The sequence below is a fragment of the Tamandua tetradactyla genome, chromosome 8 (assembly GCF_023851605.1).
Source record: "Tamandua tetradactyla isolate mTamTet1 chromosome 8, mTamTet1.pri, whole genome shotgun sequence".
NCBI classification, from domain to species: domain Eukaryota; kingdom Metazoa; phylum Chordata; class Mammalia; order Pilosa; family Myrmecophagidae; genus Tamandua; species Tamandua tetradactyla.
In genome coordinates this window covers 15,083,935-15,100,437 of record NC_135334.1, presented here as the reverse complement: position 1 = coordinate 15,100,437, position 16,503 = coordinate 15,083,935, and the positions used below count along the sequence as shown (strand labels likewise).

Genomic DNA, 16,503 nt, shown 5'->3' with positions numbered 1-16,503 from the left:
CATTTTTGGAAGCTTCTTCTTGGCTATCTCTCATTTAGGATCGTCTCAGTATATCATATGCAATATTGAAACTGCTAGGCTCTGTAAATTAGGTAAGAAAAGAGAAATCCAGGATGCAGCCTATTAGATACGAGTCTCAAATTAAGAAAAATTAATGATATGAATGGAATTTTTAAATCCCCATGGTAACTCCACAACTATTTAGTGTATGAAAAATGAGAAAATAAACTTTCTTCTCAGGCATCCTTGAACCAATCCTGGCTTTCCATCTTAATATGATTCTGACTGTAAATAACAAGGTGTCAAATCAGAGATAGGACATATTAAGAATTATCTAGCCTAAAGTTCCCTTGGAGGAATGGTGAGAAAGAGGGAAAATTCAACTTCTCCATTTGGAGAAGAGCTGATATTCTTGCAAGCAGTGAGGACAACAAAATCAGTAGGCCAAACCCTCAATCTTGGGGTTTGTTCATATGCAACTTATCCCAGCAAAAGATAGGCTATTAAAATTAGGTCTAAGTGTCGCCCCCAGAGAACCTCTTTTGTTGCTAGATGTTGGCTATCTCTCAGCCAACACAGCAAACAAACTCACTGCCCTCCCCCTCTCTATGTGGGACATGCCTCCCAGGAGTGTAAACCTCCCTGGCAACATGGGACAGAAATCCTAGAATGAGCTGGGATTCAGCATCAAGGGATTGAGAAAACCTTCTCGACTGAAAGGGGGAAAAGAGAAATGAGACAAAATAAAGTGTCAGTGGCTGAGAGATTTCAATGAGAGTCGAGGGATTATCCTGGAGATTATTCTTAAGCATTATATAGATAACCCCTTTTTAGTTTAAGGGGTATTAGTGAGGATAGAGGGAAGTGCCTGAAACTGTAGAACTGTGTTGCAGTAGCCATGCTCCTTGAAGATGATTGTATGGTGATACAGCTTTTGCAAAGTGACTGTGTGATTGTGAAAACCTTGTTCTGATGCTCCTTTTATCTACAATATTGATAGATGAGTAAAAAATGTGGATTAAAAATAAGTAAATAATAGGGGAACAACTGTTAAATCGGGTAGAGGGAAATACTAGTGGTCAATGAGAGGGAGGGGTAAGGGGTATGGTATGTATGGGTTTTTTCTTTTTCCTTTTATTTCTTTTTCTGGAGTGATATAAATGTTCTGAGAAATTATCATGGTGATGAATATACAACTTTAGTGATGATATTAAGAGCCATTGATTGCACACCAAGTATGGAATATTCATACATTAAGAATGTTTGTGTTGTATGTTGACTGGTTTTACTAATAAAAATTTTAAAAAAAGAATTGGCTAGCCTGACTGATTCTCTCTTAGAACCAGAATAAAGACAGAGAAACAGACAGGGACTGTCAGTCCTTTATGTGAATAGTCCATTCAATTTCCATCTGTCATCCAAATGCAAGTTAGCCTCATTTGAACGCATATATTTCCTTTGCTCACATTTGCTATAAGTTGAAATTTTTGAATAGATTCAAAGCAACAAAAATGCTCTTTGAAAATGTAAAGAACAATGACATTTCTGGACAACTGAATGCAGAAATACGTTCCACTACATCCCTCAATCTACCTGTGTATGTATTATTTCAAGAGAAGCGCAGAAAGCTGGAGTTTACATTATTGTGGATATTGGCTGCTCTATCAAATATGCACTTATTGGAAAGTTTTCTGCCTCTGAGAAATTGCTAGATAAATTCTCTACATGGCCTAAATCATGACATAGCAGACTGGGAGCTCTGGGTCCTCAGGAAATGGCCTTATTAAAATCTCAGTTGCACTAAAATAAGAATTACCATCTGCAACAAACAGCTACAGTATGAAATAGAATCTGCATTTAGTTTCCCTATAAATAAAGAAATAGTGTTATTTGATCTAACTAGGTCTCTATCTCACCAAATACACATTTCATTTATAAACTGCTCTTCCATTGATAATATTGCTAGGCAGTTTCCTCTAAAGGGGACTTTTAACTTAGGAAAAATTTAAACTTGTTAAAAGAAGAAAATGTTCCAAGGAATATGTTCTATAAAGGTTCTCAAGAAAAATGTATCAAAATAATTAAGGTTCTGTGGCATAAACACATCCTACAATTGGATATGATTAGATATGAATTAAAAGATAGGAGAAAGGAATACAGGTTACATGTCTATCTATCTCATCTCATTTCATCTAGGCATTTTCTCTGCTAAAGATTAGGTATATATGATTTAAATGATTCTGTGTAAACTAAAATAAACCTATAAAATATTTAATAGAAGTAAACCTGAAAAAAGCTCACATAACTACAGTATTAAGCATATCACATTTTAACATCAAAAGTATGTTTATACAAATATTTCACCAAAGTTGGATTATATAGTGAGTGCATCCAGCTGACTTACCCTGATTTGGGGCATGTGGGACTTTACAAACTATTTAACAACTTGCATATCTGGAATACTTAGGCTAGATTATTGGGACTCAAACACCTAATTAATAAAACTGCTAAAAATATTGAATAAAATAATATTTTGGTAATAATCTATTTTATGACCTAACGGAGATTACATTGATTTCTTTGCATAAATCATTAAACTATAAGTGTATAATTTGTGAATAGTTCAATATGTAAATTATGATAGATGGTAAAATTTTAAAAATAGGTATTTTCTCGATAGACTTTATTACAATGAATTATTCAAAACTTTAAATTATCCACTTGTAACTTGACATAGAATTGTGATTATTTTGTTTTTTCTTAGATAATACTTCTAACTAAAAAAAATCATTATTCTTAATGAAAATTTATGTTTGCCTCTAAAACAAATTTTTTTCATGTTTTCTGTATTTAAACAGTGACTGCTCAAGAGTTCTTAACGTTATACCCACAACATTTTTACACTCACGAAATAAAAGAATTACTGAATGCGAAAATAATATAGTTTAAAATCATTTTGAAAACAGTCGAGACGTTTATGACAATTGAAATTAGATTTCAATAATGTAAGAGTTCTATTCTTTTGTTGAGTAATTAAATGTTTAAACAATTTGAAACCAAATTTTAATTTTCAATTTCAAATATTTCGAAATAACAAGCAAGCCCAAATTTGCAAAAGCCTTGAAGAGTATTAGAGCAGTCACAGTGTAATTAGCTTACATTCCACTAAAACGACACAGCTGGAAATGGGGTGATGTGCCTGATATGGAGAGACTGAGATTGGGGTCCTGCCTGTAGCAGGAACCATCAGGACCCCATCCTGGCTCCCATCATGGAGGTTGCAGTTCCTAAGGCTGCACACTGTGCTCCTGGGGCCCCTTAGCAGCACCGAGGGCACTTGTCCACAATGGGTGCTGCCCCCTCTGCATGTGCCTGCTATAGCTGGCCTTCAGGTGATAGAGCAACTCTATGGTTTGGCTTTTGAATGGGGCAGTGAGCTCGTGGTTTCCACATTGTTCTTCCTGCTTTATAAAGACACAGTGTGCTGTCATATCAGAGCCCTCCTGTCCTGACCGCCTAGAAGGCCACAGCCTTCCAGACCATGTGGCTGGAACTCCAACTGTACCTGGCCAAAACTGGTAGGCTAAGGAACAACGTATAAATAATGATAATATTTTATGTGCAAAATAGTTTACATGCCCTTGACATATCTTAATATGGGGATGAATGTAAAACAGCTTTTCCAGTTTAAAAATTTTATGGCATTACTATTATATAACAAAAGGATAAGAAACATACATATGACAGTATCCATGGTTTGAAGACACTCAGTAGTTTACAGACACAAAAATGCCAGACATTCAATACCTATAAATAATCTTATATATTCTAAAGTTTTTGAATCTAGTTTTCTTATTATATTAACATCAGAGATAAACAAAGTTTGAATTTAAAAAATGTTTGTTTTAGGTATTACGAAATGTGGTTTTAATTTAAAAAATTAAAGATTAGAATATAAGTTCAACTGTGAATTAAACTTGTTGACTTCACAGAACTGAGCCAGCTGTTGCCTACTCAAAATCCACCAGGAGTGCTCGTGACTGTAGCGTAGTCCTCAGATCACAAGTGTGCTATGTGTGTAACTCACATGATATTTTCAGTTAAGTACCAAGAATTTAGACATCGGTGATATATGCCTTATTTGACATCTATAGAAATGTGAAAATTTGAAATATGTGCTTTAGAGCAAGATTGAAACCAATTTTAAGCTATTTAATCAGGTGATTTAATGGGCATAGCCAAAAGAAGGATAGAAGTACACAGTTTGAGTTCAGATTTTGCTTGAGGAGACAGAGGTTTAAAAAGAATTACGATGGTGAGAAAAATAAATACATGTAAATATATCATGCTTAGCTCCAGGGCTAACAAATTAAATCAGATTTAAGTAATATTTTTAACAAGCATTATTACCTTTTTTCGGGGGTGCCTGGTCTGGGAACTAAACTCAGGTTTCCAGCGTGGAAGGTGAGCATTTTACCACTGAACTTCCCGTGCACCCTAGGCATTATTACATTTTAAGGTGATTGTAAACACTAAAATTTTCCAAGCTCACGGTATCTCTGATGAAAGTAGAAATTACAGCGATATTTATATTCCCTGACACATATTGCTCTAAAGGACATTGTTCCCCAATTGCAACTAAACTAGTGGTGAACAATTTATTTTTTATTTTTATTTTTTGGCATGGGCAAGCTCCAGGGATTGAACCCAGGTCTCTGGTATGGCAGACAAGAATTCTGCCACTGAGCCTTTTTTTTTGAGCAGTTTATTTTTGTGTATCAAAAAACAATATTTGTGAGGGTGCATGGGTGGTTCAGGGGTAGAATGCTTGCCTTCCCTGCAGGAGACCTGGGTTTGATTCCCGGACCATGCACCTAGAAAAAAACAACAACAAGATTTGTGGATCCCTACTTTACAACATTTTTAATTACCATGAATAACTTCAATATTTTGCTTCAATAAAATATAAAATAATTGTATAATATCTAACAAGCTTTTTAAAGTTCATATTACTAAGAAGATGGTGACATGCCTCATCAGGAAGACTTGTCCAAAACCCCCATAGCCTCCACCACAGGGAATGATCACTATCATAAACAAGATTGTGATGAAATCTTACTTTGTGCCTGACCCTCTTTGAACCCCTCTGAAATTAAACCTTTCTGGGGACATGTGTGTATTTTGAAGTTGACAATCCCATTTCTGCTATAGTCACTTTGGCTGAAGACATCATTTCCATGATGACCCCACCTTCAGGCTCATTCTGAAATAACTCTCCAAAACGTCTCCCTTCTTTCACAATCTCCTTTCTTTCCTTTCATTCCTTCGCTGGGTTCTGCAACATTAGCTATGTGACCTTGATCTAGACACAGTGTCATTTCATCAACTAGGGAGCAGGATGAGGAGACTAATCTTTCAGAAGTATTTTTAAAGAATGTGACAGACATTATGGCTCACAGTTAACTTTTTTTCTAAGAAATAAATGTATAAATAAAATGTAAATATTGAAAGAATAAATGGTTACACTGAAAAGTGAGAAAATATGTTAGACTGAAAATTCTTCAAAGGAGACTTTAGGAGGAAATAAGAAGAGATGCAGAAAAGGAATAAGATGATGAGGAGAAAAGGGCACAGCAATGGAGGCAGGGACTAAGGTGGAACCACTGGTTTTCCTCGGCTTGTTATTCTCTTCAGGGTCTTCTTCAGAGCAAGTTTGACATCCTTGTTCCTCAGGCTATAGATAAGGGGGTTCAGCATGGGCACCACATTGGTATAAAGCACTGAGAAAAATTTCTCTTGACCCAAGGACCCAGCAGATGATGGCTTGACATAAGTGAGCAGCCCAGATCCATAGAAAAGGCCAACAGTAAATAAGTGGGAGCCACAGGTGCTGAAGGCTTTAGACCAGCCCTTCGCTGATGACATGTAAAGCACATTGAAAAGAATTAGAGCATAAGACATACAGATAATGAGACTGGATACTACGACAACCATATCCACAATAATGGAAGCCACAAGCTCATTAGCATAGGTGCTGCTGCAGGAGAGCTGGAGCAGGGGGAAGATGTCACACATGTAGTGACTGATGATGTTGGAATCACAAAACTTCAGCCTGATCATGCACCCAGTGTGAGCCATCGCACCAGCAAACCCCATCACATATGAAGCAGACATCAGCAGAGAACACACCTGAGGGGACATGGTGACAGTGTACAGCAGGGGCTTACAGATGGCCATGTAGCGATCACAAGCCATGGCTGTCAGCACATAGCACTCAGAGCTGACAAAGAAGCAGAAGAAAAATAGCTGAGCCATGCATCCTGCAAAGGAGATGATGTTCCTCTCTGAATTAAAGCTCATGAGCATTTTTGGGGTAAAGACAAAAGAATAACAGAGATCAATGAAGGACAGATTGAAGAGGAAAAAGTACATGGGGGTGTGAAGGTGGGAATTCAGACAAATAAGGTTAATTAAGCTCAAATTTCCCACCACTGTGACTATGTAGTTCACCAAGAACAGGAAAAACAGGGGCAGCTGGAGTTCAGGTTGGTCTGTGAATCCCATAAGGATAAACTCAGTCACTGAAGAGTGATTTCCCACAGCCATTGACTTGGGGGGCATGAGCTTTAGAAGCAGCGGTAAAGGTGACCTTAGCGACGTACCCTCAGGCTTTGTCTCCAGAACGAGTTCTGGATCTGCTGGTTTACAAGATGAAGCTTGCCTGAAGACACACAGGAAGGCATCCAGGAGCCTGACTTCCTGAGGAGATTCTCCACGCCTGATAGTCCAGATGGTCTTTCCCTCTTGTCTTTCCCCAGCTCAGTTTGGAGTCAGGGTGCAGAGGAGAATGCAGACTCTTAATGTCTCAGAATTTTCTCTCTGTAAGGGGGGCTTCCCTCAGTCTCACGTAAGATCTGGATTGTTCTCCCAGAATACTTAACTGATGTAGTTTTTGGATTGGAAAGAAATTAATAAATCAGGGGTGATACTTTTGCCTGAAGACCTCACTGATACTTATTGTCCTGGGTGGGGTGGGATAGGATTCTCTAATTATGAGGAAAGCACTAGCCATCGGCATAGCCTTCCATCTTCAAAATGTTAGAAGAGGTATTCTAGGGAATAAGTCATGATTTCCACATGAGAATTTGCCTAAAAGGTCCTCTTCACTGTCAAAGAGGTGAACAACATTCTTATTGAGCCCCCCAAACAATCAGCTGGCTCCGATTGGAATGAACTTCACGTCCAATAGATCTGCAGAGATTAATCAGAAGTGCAGAGAATTATCCTCTCCCACATGATTTTCTCTTAAGTTTGATGAGCCTCTTGAGGGTAGAAATTATTGAGCCTGTGTTTATATCCTGTATCATAGACTGAATATTGGATCCCCTGGGACTCAGTGTTCTATTCAGTTTCTATTTCACAGGAAAAATTCCTAATCCCCAGTGCAAAGGATCATTGACCTCTGTGGTGTCCCCTCAGTATCACCTGGCTCCTAAGCACAACTTTCAAAGAAGTTCAAGAAGCATAACGACTTGCCATTTCTAGTAGTTTCCTATAACCCTCTGGGAGTGCACCCATAAAATATTAGATCATTATTTTATCACTATATATGTTTATGGATTTCAACTCAATAAAGTGAAGTTAAAATAGTGGACCCTCAAGATATGGTTAAATGCCCACTTCTCCACTTCCTAACTGAGATTTTAACAAGTTATAAAACTACTCTGAATTTTTTTTTTTACCTATAAAATGAGGCTAAAAAAAAGGAGCTGTATCATAGCATTGTACTGAATATTAAATGAATTAATTTATAAAGTATTTGAATCATACCTGACACAGGAAAAGTGTCTGATAAGTCCTAGCATGTCTTACATTTCTCACATTACACATTCATATATATATATATATATATATATATATATGGATAAATGTACAGAGATTCTAAAACAGGACAAGAAAGACTTTTGAACATGAAGATTCTTTGTTCTGGTTAGCTGTCTATATATTATATGATGTATAACATCCCTGGCCTCAATCTGTTGGATAGACACCTGTACTACCACCTGTATGACCACACATAATTCTGAAAATCAAAATTGTTGTACTGTAGAGCCAGACATTTTTTATTGTCTCTTGGGATTCAAAACTGACAAAATTTGAGACATCTGGTCTATATTGATAAACTGGGCCTCTGCCCTGCCTCCTAGACAGTTCAATTTTAAGACTTACAGATGCCTCAAACTCAGGCCTCAAAGTTATTTGAACATTTTTTATTATTCCCAGTGTGACTCTAGGATCATTGTGCTAGTTTGAAACTATCATGTACCCCAGAAAGGCCATGTTTTAATCCAGATCCAATCTTGTGGAGCCAGATCTATTGTTTAACGTGGGAAACTTTGATTAGATTGTTTCCATGGAGAGGTGACACACCCAATTGTGGGTATTGCCTCTTGATTAGATGGAGATGTGACTCCACCCATTCAAGGTTGGTCTTGATTACTTTACTAGAGTTCTTTGAAATGAGAAACATTTTGGAGAAACCTCAGATGCAGATGCTTGGAGAACAGTTGCTTTAGAGGTGACAGAGACATGGATGTTTAGAGAGGCTGAGAGTGCTGAAAGAGAGAACAGATACCTAGACATGGGCAGACCCAGCAGACATTGCAATATGCCATCCCATGAGATGGTAAGCAAGCCAGAACCCAGAGTTGTGTGCTGGAGGAGCTAAGTGAAGGCCCACAGATGCTTAGAGAGGAAACCATTGGCCTTGGAAATGGAAGCAATGAACAGGGAACAAGGACCAGCAGATGCCAGCCATGTGCCTTCCCAGATCAGCCTTCCTTAAGCCAAGGTATCATTCTCTGTATGCCTTAGTTTGGATATATTTATGGCCTAGAAGGGTAAACTTGCAACTTAATGAATTCCCTTTATAAAAGCCATTCCATTTCTTCTATATTGCATTCTGGTAGCAAACAACTCAGGCAGCTAATTCACAAATTAATATATCCTTTTCTCCTCCTCCTTATTAACCATCTTCATCAATTCTCCAAGTTTTGGAGAGTCTATTTCCTTTAAATTCTTTAAACTTTCATTTGTCAGATGTTGGAAGTTCGAATTTTTTTCTTTTTGAACTTGATTTTCCCTTCAGTAATCTCCTGTCCAGGAGATAATCTCAACTTTTCCTTATAAGATTTTTATTGATTTATATTCTTTTTTCTATCATCTTTAAAATTAAAGAATACATTTTTGGCTTTTTATGATACATTTTCTTGAAGCTTTCTTCTCTTTACATTGTATTGTGCCCTTCAATTTTCATTTATATGATCAAGTTTGTTTATTTTTTTTAGAGGTTCTCTTCAAGTGTCTCAGCAGCTACCCACACATTAACAGTTAGGGTTTGGGTACAAAAAACTGACTGATATTTCCATATGGGTGCTTGTGAATTGTGAAACTCCTAAGATAATGAACTCTAAGTGTATTGTCATCAGGCTTTATTATGGGCTGGTTTGATGACTGTACAGAATTGTCTTCCCAACTGCCTGAAGAATATAAGCATGGCTCTTGAATACACTGGGCTGAGTTGAATAGAGGAAGAAGGCTGAGAGTGTCAACATTTATTATGTACACTGTCACCTAATTTCCTGCTTCAGAGAGGTCAACTTTCCTTAATGTGTACATAATTACCTAATTTAGAGTCTTTAGATTTCACTTTTTCCATATAGGAAAAGTATAATCTTTGCATACCTGCATGTAATAGGAAAGGAGATCTGAAAGATTTTCAAGCATTCCTCTCAATTTGTCCCCTTCCTCACTACTACTACCTCCAAAGGTCCTTTACCACAAAAATCTGAGCATATGAGGGGTTATGTGGCATAAACTAGGTGTTATCTTGATTTTTATCCAATTATTTACTAATGTCACTTTCATGAGTACGCTGAATGACATGCTGCTCATTTATTTACCTGGCATACAAAGTTATGTTTGTTGTGAATTTACTGTTTCTTCTGTCCTTTTGTGTTAGTGGAATTTTTAATGTATTTTCTTTGGTGTTAGTGAGCTTAGGAAAGACAAGGTGTTTATGTGAAATCTGCTATCTGTAACTGAGATCTCTTGTTGCACTTCTAAGTACACTGAAGTACCCTAACACTAAAGACTAGAGATTACAGATCCCAGGTCTGCAGAGTTCTATTCTATTCAGTGGAGATTTTGCGTGATGCCTAGAACACTGTGAAAGAGTCTCAGTGTAATTCAGAATATTTACAGATTTATTTTATTCCATGATGCTTTTGAGTATTATGCCATAAGATAGTGAAAACAAATATGAATTGATAAGGTTGTGTCCCTAGGATTTTTCAGCGGATATAGACAAACAAGGAAATGGAGACTGGTACTGCTCTTAGCTATTGATGTGCTAAATTCTTTCTATGCCCTCCTCATCTCACCCTCATAACTGTCCTCTGAACAAAGCATACCTGTCTCTCCTTTAAGAATCCCAAAGCTGGGAGGGAGTAATTCACTGTTTCGAGGTCAAAGCAGCTAGTGGAAGAGAATGGTTCATACTTAGGTTTATCTGAATCCAAAATTGATTTCTTTAATCGTGACATCATACAGATGTTTATGGTATATGTTATCACACAATTTTGTGCAAGGTATTTTGAAGACTCTTACAATATAAATGATATAATTCCAACCTAGTTAAATTGGCCTATACCAAAAAAGTGCAAATGTAATTAATCAAGGATGCACAGGGCTTCCTGTTATGGCTGTAAGGGTCAAGTTTTGTCAAGGGAGTTTTCTCATTTCCCACTTTCTTTCTTGTTTATTTCTTGTGGACTTTATTCTCACACAGTCTCTCCTTCATGTAGTGAAAAGAGAACCACCTGAATGCCCAGATTTAATCATATAAACTCAGCAACTCCAGGGAGAAAACAAAATACTTCTTATTATTTTGGCAGAAAAGACCAAGAAAAATCAAGAAACTTTTTCAATAATCTATGTTACTAGGTTTTGGCATGTGATGATAAGACAGCACATGTTCTGTGAGATGGGCATGCAAATGGTTAAAATTATGACCCCTTCTTCAAACACAATACAGTCAGAAAAACAAACAGCATACTATGAATCCTGTACATAAATATTTAATTCTGATTACGTTACAGATATTTCAAGTTGGAAAGAACAGAACTTGATGGTGAGAATATATAAAGACTATTCACTGCAGAAAATAGCTACCACCCTAGGAACGGTGCAAGAGGCAGCATAACCAGATTCTTAAATCTCAGAGCAAGTGCTCTATAAGACAAGTGCTTTCTTGAATGAGGGCTTTAGGTCTGGCTTAAGAAATATCTCAGTGGTGTATTATTTAGTACAACCTGTTGATTCCTGCTCACAGACTCATTTCTATAATTCCATCACTCTGAAGCACTATCTAGACACATGCTTATATTGTCCTAGAATTCATGCCTGTGGTAGAATCCATGCCAAGTGCTTAGATGGATCATGGAGGAATAGTGCCACATCAGGATCCAGTGTTGGTCTCATTGGCTGGCATTTCGGACAATCAGAAGCAGCCATAGCCATATAGCATAGGAAAGTAAGAGAACATGCTGTTGAAGTAGCCTCCATCTCTCCCATTATGAACATGTCATACATGTGCATATTTTATAATTTCTGCATCACTGATAATGAAAACCAGCTTTTGATAGCTAGTTAAGTCATTTTTCCACTTTAACTTTTAGTGCCCCTTCTATGATGATAACTCTCTGTTGGGTGTTAACAGTTAATGCAAAAATCTTTGAACTTCATGACACAGTAGAATTTGTCATTCCCCATATGTCTATCTGATACAACCTTATCTTTGCTATTTTACTCCTAATAGCTTTGAGACCCCTGATCAGGTGGCAATTCTATTGGTGAGGGCCAGGAATTCCTCAGATCAGGCCATATCTTCTACTATGAATAATGAATAACCAGATTTCACACTCACAGTACCATGTATTAGGAAGACTTTTTCCTCCTCTACCTCATTTCAAGAATAGCCCTGAGTGTCTTTTCACCTTTTATGCACATAAACAGACTCATCCATAAACCTAGTTCAGTATCCCTACTTCTCCTTAAGATAGTCATAAAGAATGCAGACATGGTCATAGGCACAAGTTGGGGAATCAGTGCTGGCAAAACAGTGTTGAATGCCATGGGAGTCTGGGACACCCATACATCCAGCATATTGATGCCTTTTGATTCCATTAGGATTAAAACTATGTGATGTTTTCTAACTGCAAGCCCCAAATGACTTAGGAATTGGCCCTCTGATAAACCCAGATCTCACTGGCAGTTCAAGAAGTGTGCTCAGTTGAAGTTTAAATCTAAATATTAGATTTAAATATTCTAAATCCATCAAGATCCCAAAACATTGAAGAAGCCATTTATTAAAAGGCATTTAACTCTCAACTCTAGATGGCAGGTCCTTGATTCAGAACTACAGGAGCCTGTGGGGAAGATGCTTTCATGGGGCTTAACATGAACTCCACACTGCAACTATTCCCATTGCTGCCAACTTCAACAGCATAACGTCTGTAGAATTGCATGACCAAAGCCCAGGACTGCAGAGCTGCCTGCTACAGAGCCCTTTCCTGCTTTAAGCCACACTAATTGGAGGCAGATTTCCATGTCACCCTGTAAATGGCCAAGAACAGTATTCCTAAGAATGGAATAGGTTGCCTCCAAAACTCTACACATCTGTCAACTACAGTGACTGTCTTTTTGATTGAAGATGCAAGATGCAGCAATTTGTCTTTTACTTTGAACAGGATATTCCAACATTCCACAGACCAAAGGACCCTTTAAAAAGTTACCTGAAGTGGCAGGTTCCTGAATTTTTGTAGAGTTCACATTCCATTCTCTAAAGCAAATGTGTCCTACAATTGTCTCCAACATACTAGGCACAACTTGCTTGTCCTATGTAATCAGCAAGTCAATACGAATACAGTAGATTAATGTTATCTTTGGAGGGATACCCAAATGGCTTGGATTTCTTCTGCCTACATAATGACAGAGACCAGGGGTATTATAACTGCTATATGTAGAGCTGTAAATCGCTGGGCTAAATCACACTTGACTATGGTGCATAATTCTTTTAATATGCTGTTGGATTCAATTTGCTATTATTTAATTGAAGTATTTTGCATTTATGTTTATAACATAAATTGATCTATAATTTTCTTTACTTATAGTATGTTTTTTTATTATTAATTAAAAAAATTAAATGACACAACATTTAGAAATCATTCCACTCTACATATACAATCAGTAATTCTTAATAACATCACATAGATGTATAATCATCACGTCTTAGTACATTTGCATCGATTTAGAAAAAGAAATAGCAAGACAACAGAAAAAGAAAATGATAATAGAGAGAAAAAATTAAAAAATAAAAAAACAAAAGCAAACAAACAAAAAAAACAAAAAAAAAACTATAGCTCAGATGCCGCTTCATTCAGTTTTTAACATAATTACATTACAATTAGGTAGTATTATGCTGTTCATTTTTGAATTTTTGTATTCAGTCCTGTTGCACAGTCTGTATCCCCTAAGCTCCAATTACCCATTATCTTACCCTATTTCTAACTCCTGATGGTCTCTGTTACCAATGACATATTCCAAGTTTATTCTCGAATGTCGGTTCACATCAGTGGAACCATACAGTATTTGTCCTTTAGTTTTTGGCTAGTCTCACTCAGCATAATGTTCTCTAGGTCCATCCATGTTATTACATGCTTCATAAGTTTATTCTGTCTTAAAGCTGCATAATATTTCATCGTATGTATATACCACAGTTTGTATAGCCACTCGTCTGTTGATGGACATTTTGGCTGTTTCCATCTCTTTGCAATTGTAAATAATGTTGCTATAAACATTGGTGTGCAAATGCCCATTTCTGTCTTTGCCCTTAAGTCCTCTGAGTAGATACCTAGCAATGGTATTGCTGGGTCGTATGGCAATTTTATATTCAGCTTTTTGAGGAACCGCCAAACTGCCTTCAACAGTGGTTGCACCATTTGACATTCCCACCAACAGTGGATAAGTGTGCCTCTTTCTCCACATCCTCTCCAGCACTTGTCATTTTCTGTTTTGTTGATAATGGCCATTCTGGTGGGTGTGAGATGATATCTCATTGTGGTTTTGATTTGCATTTCTCTAATGGCCAGGGACATTGAGCATCTCTTCATGTGCCTTTTGGCCATTTGTATTTCCTCTTCTGATAGGTGTCTGTTCGTCTTTTTCCCATTTTGTAATTGGATTACAAAAGTAATCCCATTTTGTAATTGGATTACAAAAAAGTCTTTTTGTTGTTGAGTTGAACAATCTCTTTATAAATTCTGGATACTAGACCTTTATCTAATATGTCGTTTCCAAATATTGTCTCCCATTGTGTAGGTTATCTTTCTACTTTCTTGATGAAGTTCTTTGATGCACAAAAGTGTTTAATTTTGAGGAGTTCCCATTTATTTATTTCTTTCTTCAGTGCTCTTGCTTTAGGTTTAAGGTCCATAAAACCGCCTCCAATTGTAATATTCATAAGATATCTCCCTATATTTTCCTCTAACTGTTTTATGGTCTTAGACCTAATGTTTAGATCTTTGATCCATTTTGAGTTAGCTTTTGTATAGGGTGTGAGAAACGGGTCCTCTTTCATTCTTTTGCATGTGGATACCCAGTTCTCTAGGCACCGTTTATTGAAGAGACTGTTCTGTCCCAGGTGAGTTGGCTTGACTGCCTTATCAAAGATCAAATGTCCATAGATGAGAGGGCCTATATCTGAGGACTCTATTCAATTCCATTGGTCGATATCTCTATCTTTATGCCAGTACCATGCTGTTTTGACCACTGTGGCTTCATAATATGCCTTAAAGTCAGGCAGCGTGAGACCTCCAGCTTCTTTTTTTCCCTCAAGATACTTTTAGCAATTCGGGGCACCCTGCCCTTCCAGATAAATTTGCTTATTGGTTTTTCTATTTCTGAAAAATAAGTTGTTGGGATTTTGATTGGTATTGGGTTGAATCTGTAAATCAATTTAGGTAGAATTGACATCTTAACTGTATTTAGTCTTCCAATCCATGAACACGGTATGCCCTTCCATCTATTTAGGTCTTCTGTGATTTCTTTTAACAGTTTTTTGTAGTTTTCTTTGTATAGATCTTCTGTCTCTTTAGTTAAATTTATTCCTAAGTATTTTATTCTTTTAGTTGCAATTGTAAACGGAATTCGTTTCTTAATTTCCCCCTCAGCTTGTTCATTGCTAGTGTATAGAAACACTACAGAGTTTTGAATGTTGATCTTGTAACCTGCTACTTTGCTGTACTCATTTATTAGTTCTAGCAGTTTTGTTGTGGATTTTTCTGGGTTTTCGACATATAGTATCATATTGTCTGCAAACACTGATGGTTTTACTTCTTCCTTTCCAATTTTGATGCCTTGTATTTCTTTTTCTTGTCTAATTGCTCTGGCTAGAACCTCCAACACGATGTTGAATAATAGTGGTGATAATGGACATCCTTGTCTTGTTCCTGATCTTAGGGGGAAAGTTTTCAATTTTTCCCCATTGAGGATGATATTAGCTGTGGGTATTTCATATATTCCTTCTATCATTTTAAGGAAGTTCCTTTGTATTCCTATCCTTTGAAGTGTTTTCAACAGGAAAGGATGTTGAATCTTGTCAAATGCCTTCTCTGCATCAATTGAGATGATCATGTGATTTCTCTGCTTTGATTTGTTGATATGGTGTATTACATTAATTGATTTTCTTATGCTGAACCATTCTTGCATACCTGGGATGAATCCTACTTGGTCATGATGTATAATTCTTTTAATGTGTTGCTGGATTCGATTTGCTAGAATTTTGTTGAGGATTTTTGCATCTATATTCATTAGAGAGATTGGTCTGTAGTTTTCTTTTTTTGTAATATCTTTGCCTGGTTTTGGTATGAGGGTGATGTTGGCTTCATAGAATGAATTAGGTAGCTTTGCCTCCACTTCAATTTTTTTGAAGAGTTTGAGCAGAGTTGGTACTAATTCTTTCTGGAATGTTTGGTAGAATTCACATGTGAAGCCATATGGTCCTGGACTTTTCTTTTTGGGAAGCTTTTGAATGACTGATTCAATTTCTTTACTTGTGATTGGTTTGTTGAGGTCATCTATTTCTTCTTGAGTCAAAGTTGGTTGTTCACGCCTTTCCAGGAACTTGTCCATTTCATCTACATTGTTGTATTTATTAGCGTAAAGTTGTTCATAGTATCCTGTTATTACCTCCTTTATTTCTGTGAGGTCAGTAGTTATGTCTCCTCTTCCATTTCTGATCTTATTTATTTGCATCCTCTCTCCTCTTCTTTTTGTCAATCTTGCTAAGGGCCCATCAATCTTGTTGATTTTCTCATAGAACCAACTTCTGGCCTTATTGATATTCTCTATTGTTTTCATGTTTTCAATTTCATTTATTTCTGC

The 16,503-nt window shown here is 36.9% G+C and overlaps 1 protein-coding gene across 1 annotated transcript; it reads right to left on the bottom strand.

The window, feature by feature from the left end:
- Positions 1–5,649: 5,649 nt before the first annotated feature.
- Positions 5,650–6,630, bottom strand: LOC143643235 (olfactory receptor 8C8-like). Its single transcript, XM_077111984.1, has one exon. It carries the CDS (start codon positions 6,619–6,621, stop codon positions 5,650–5,652), a length of 972 nt encoding a protein of 323 aa, XP_076968099.1. The 5' UTR covers positions 6,622–6,630.
- Positions 6,631–16,503: the final 9,873 nt, after the last annotated feature.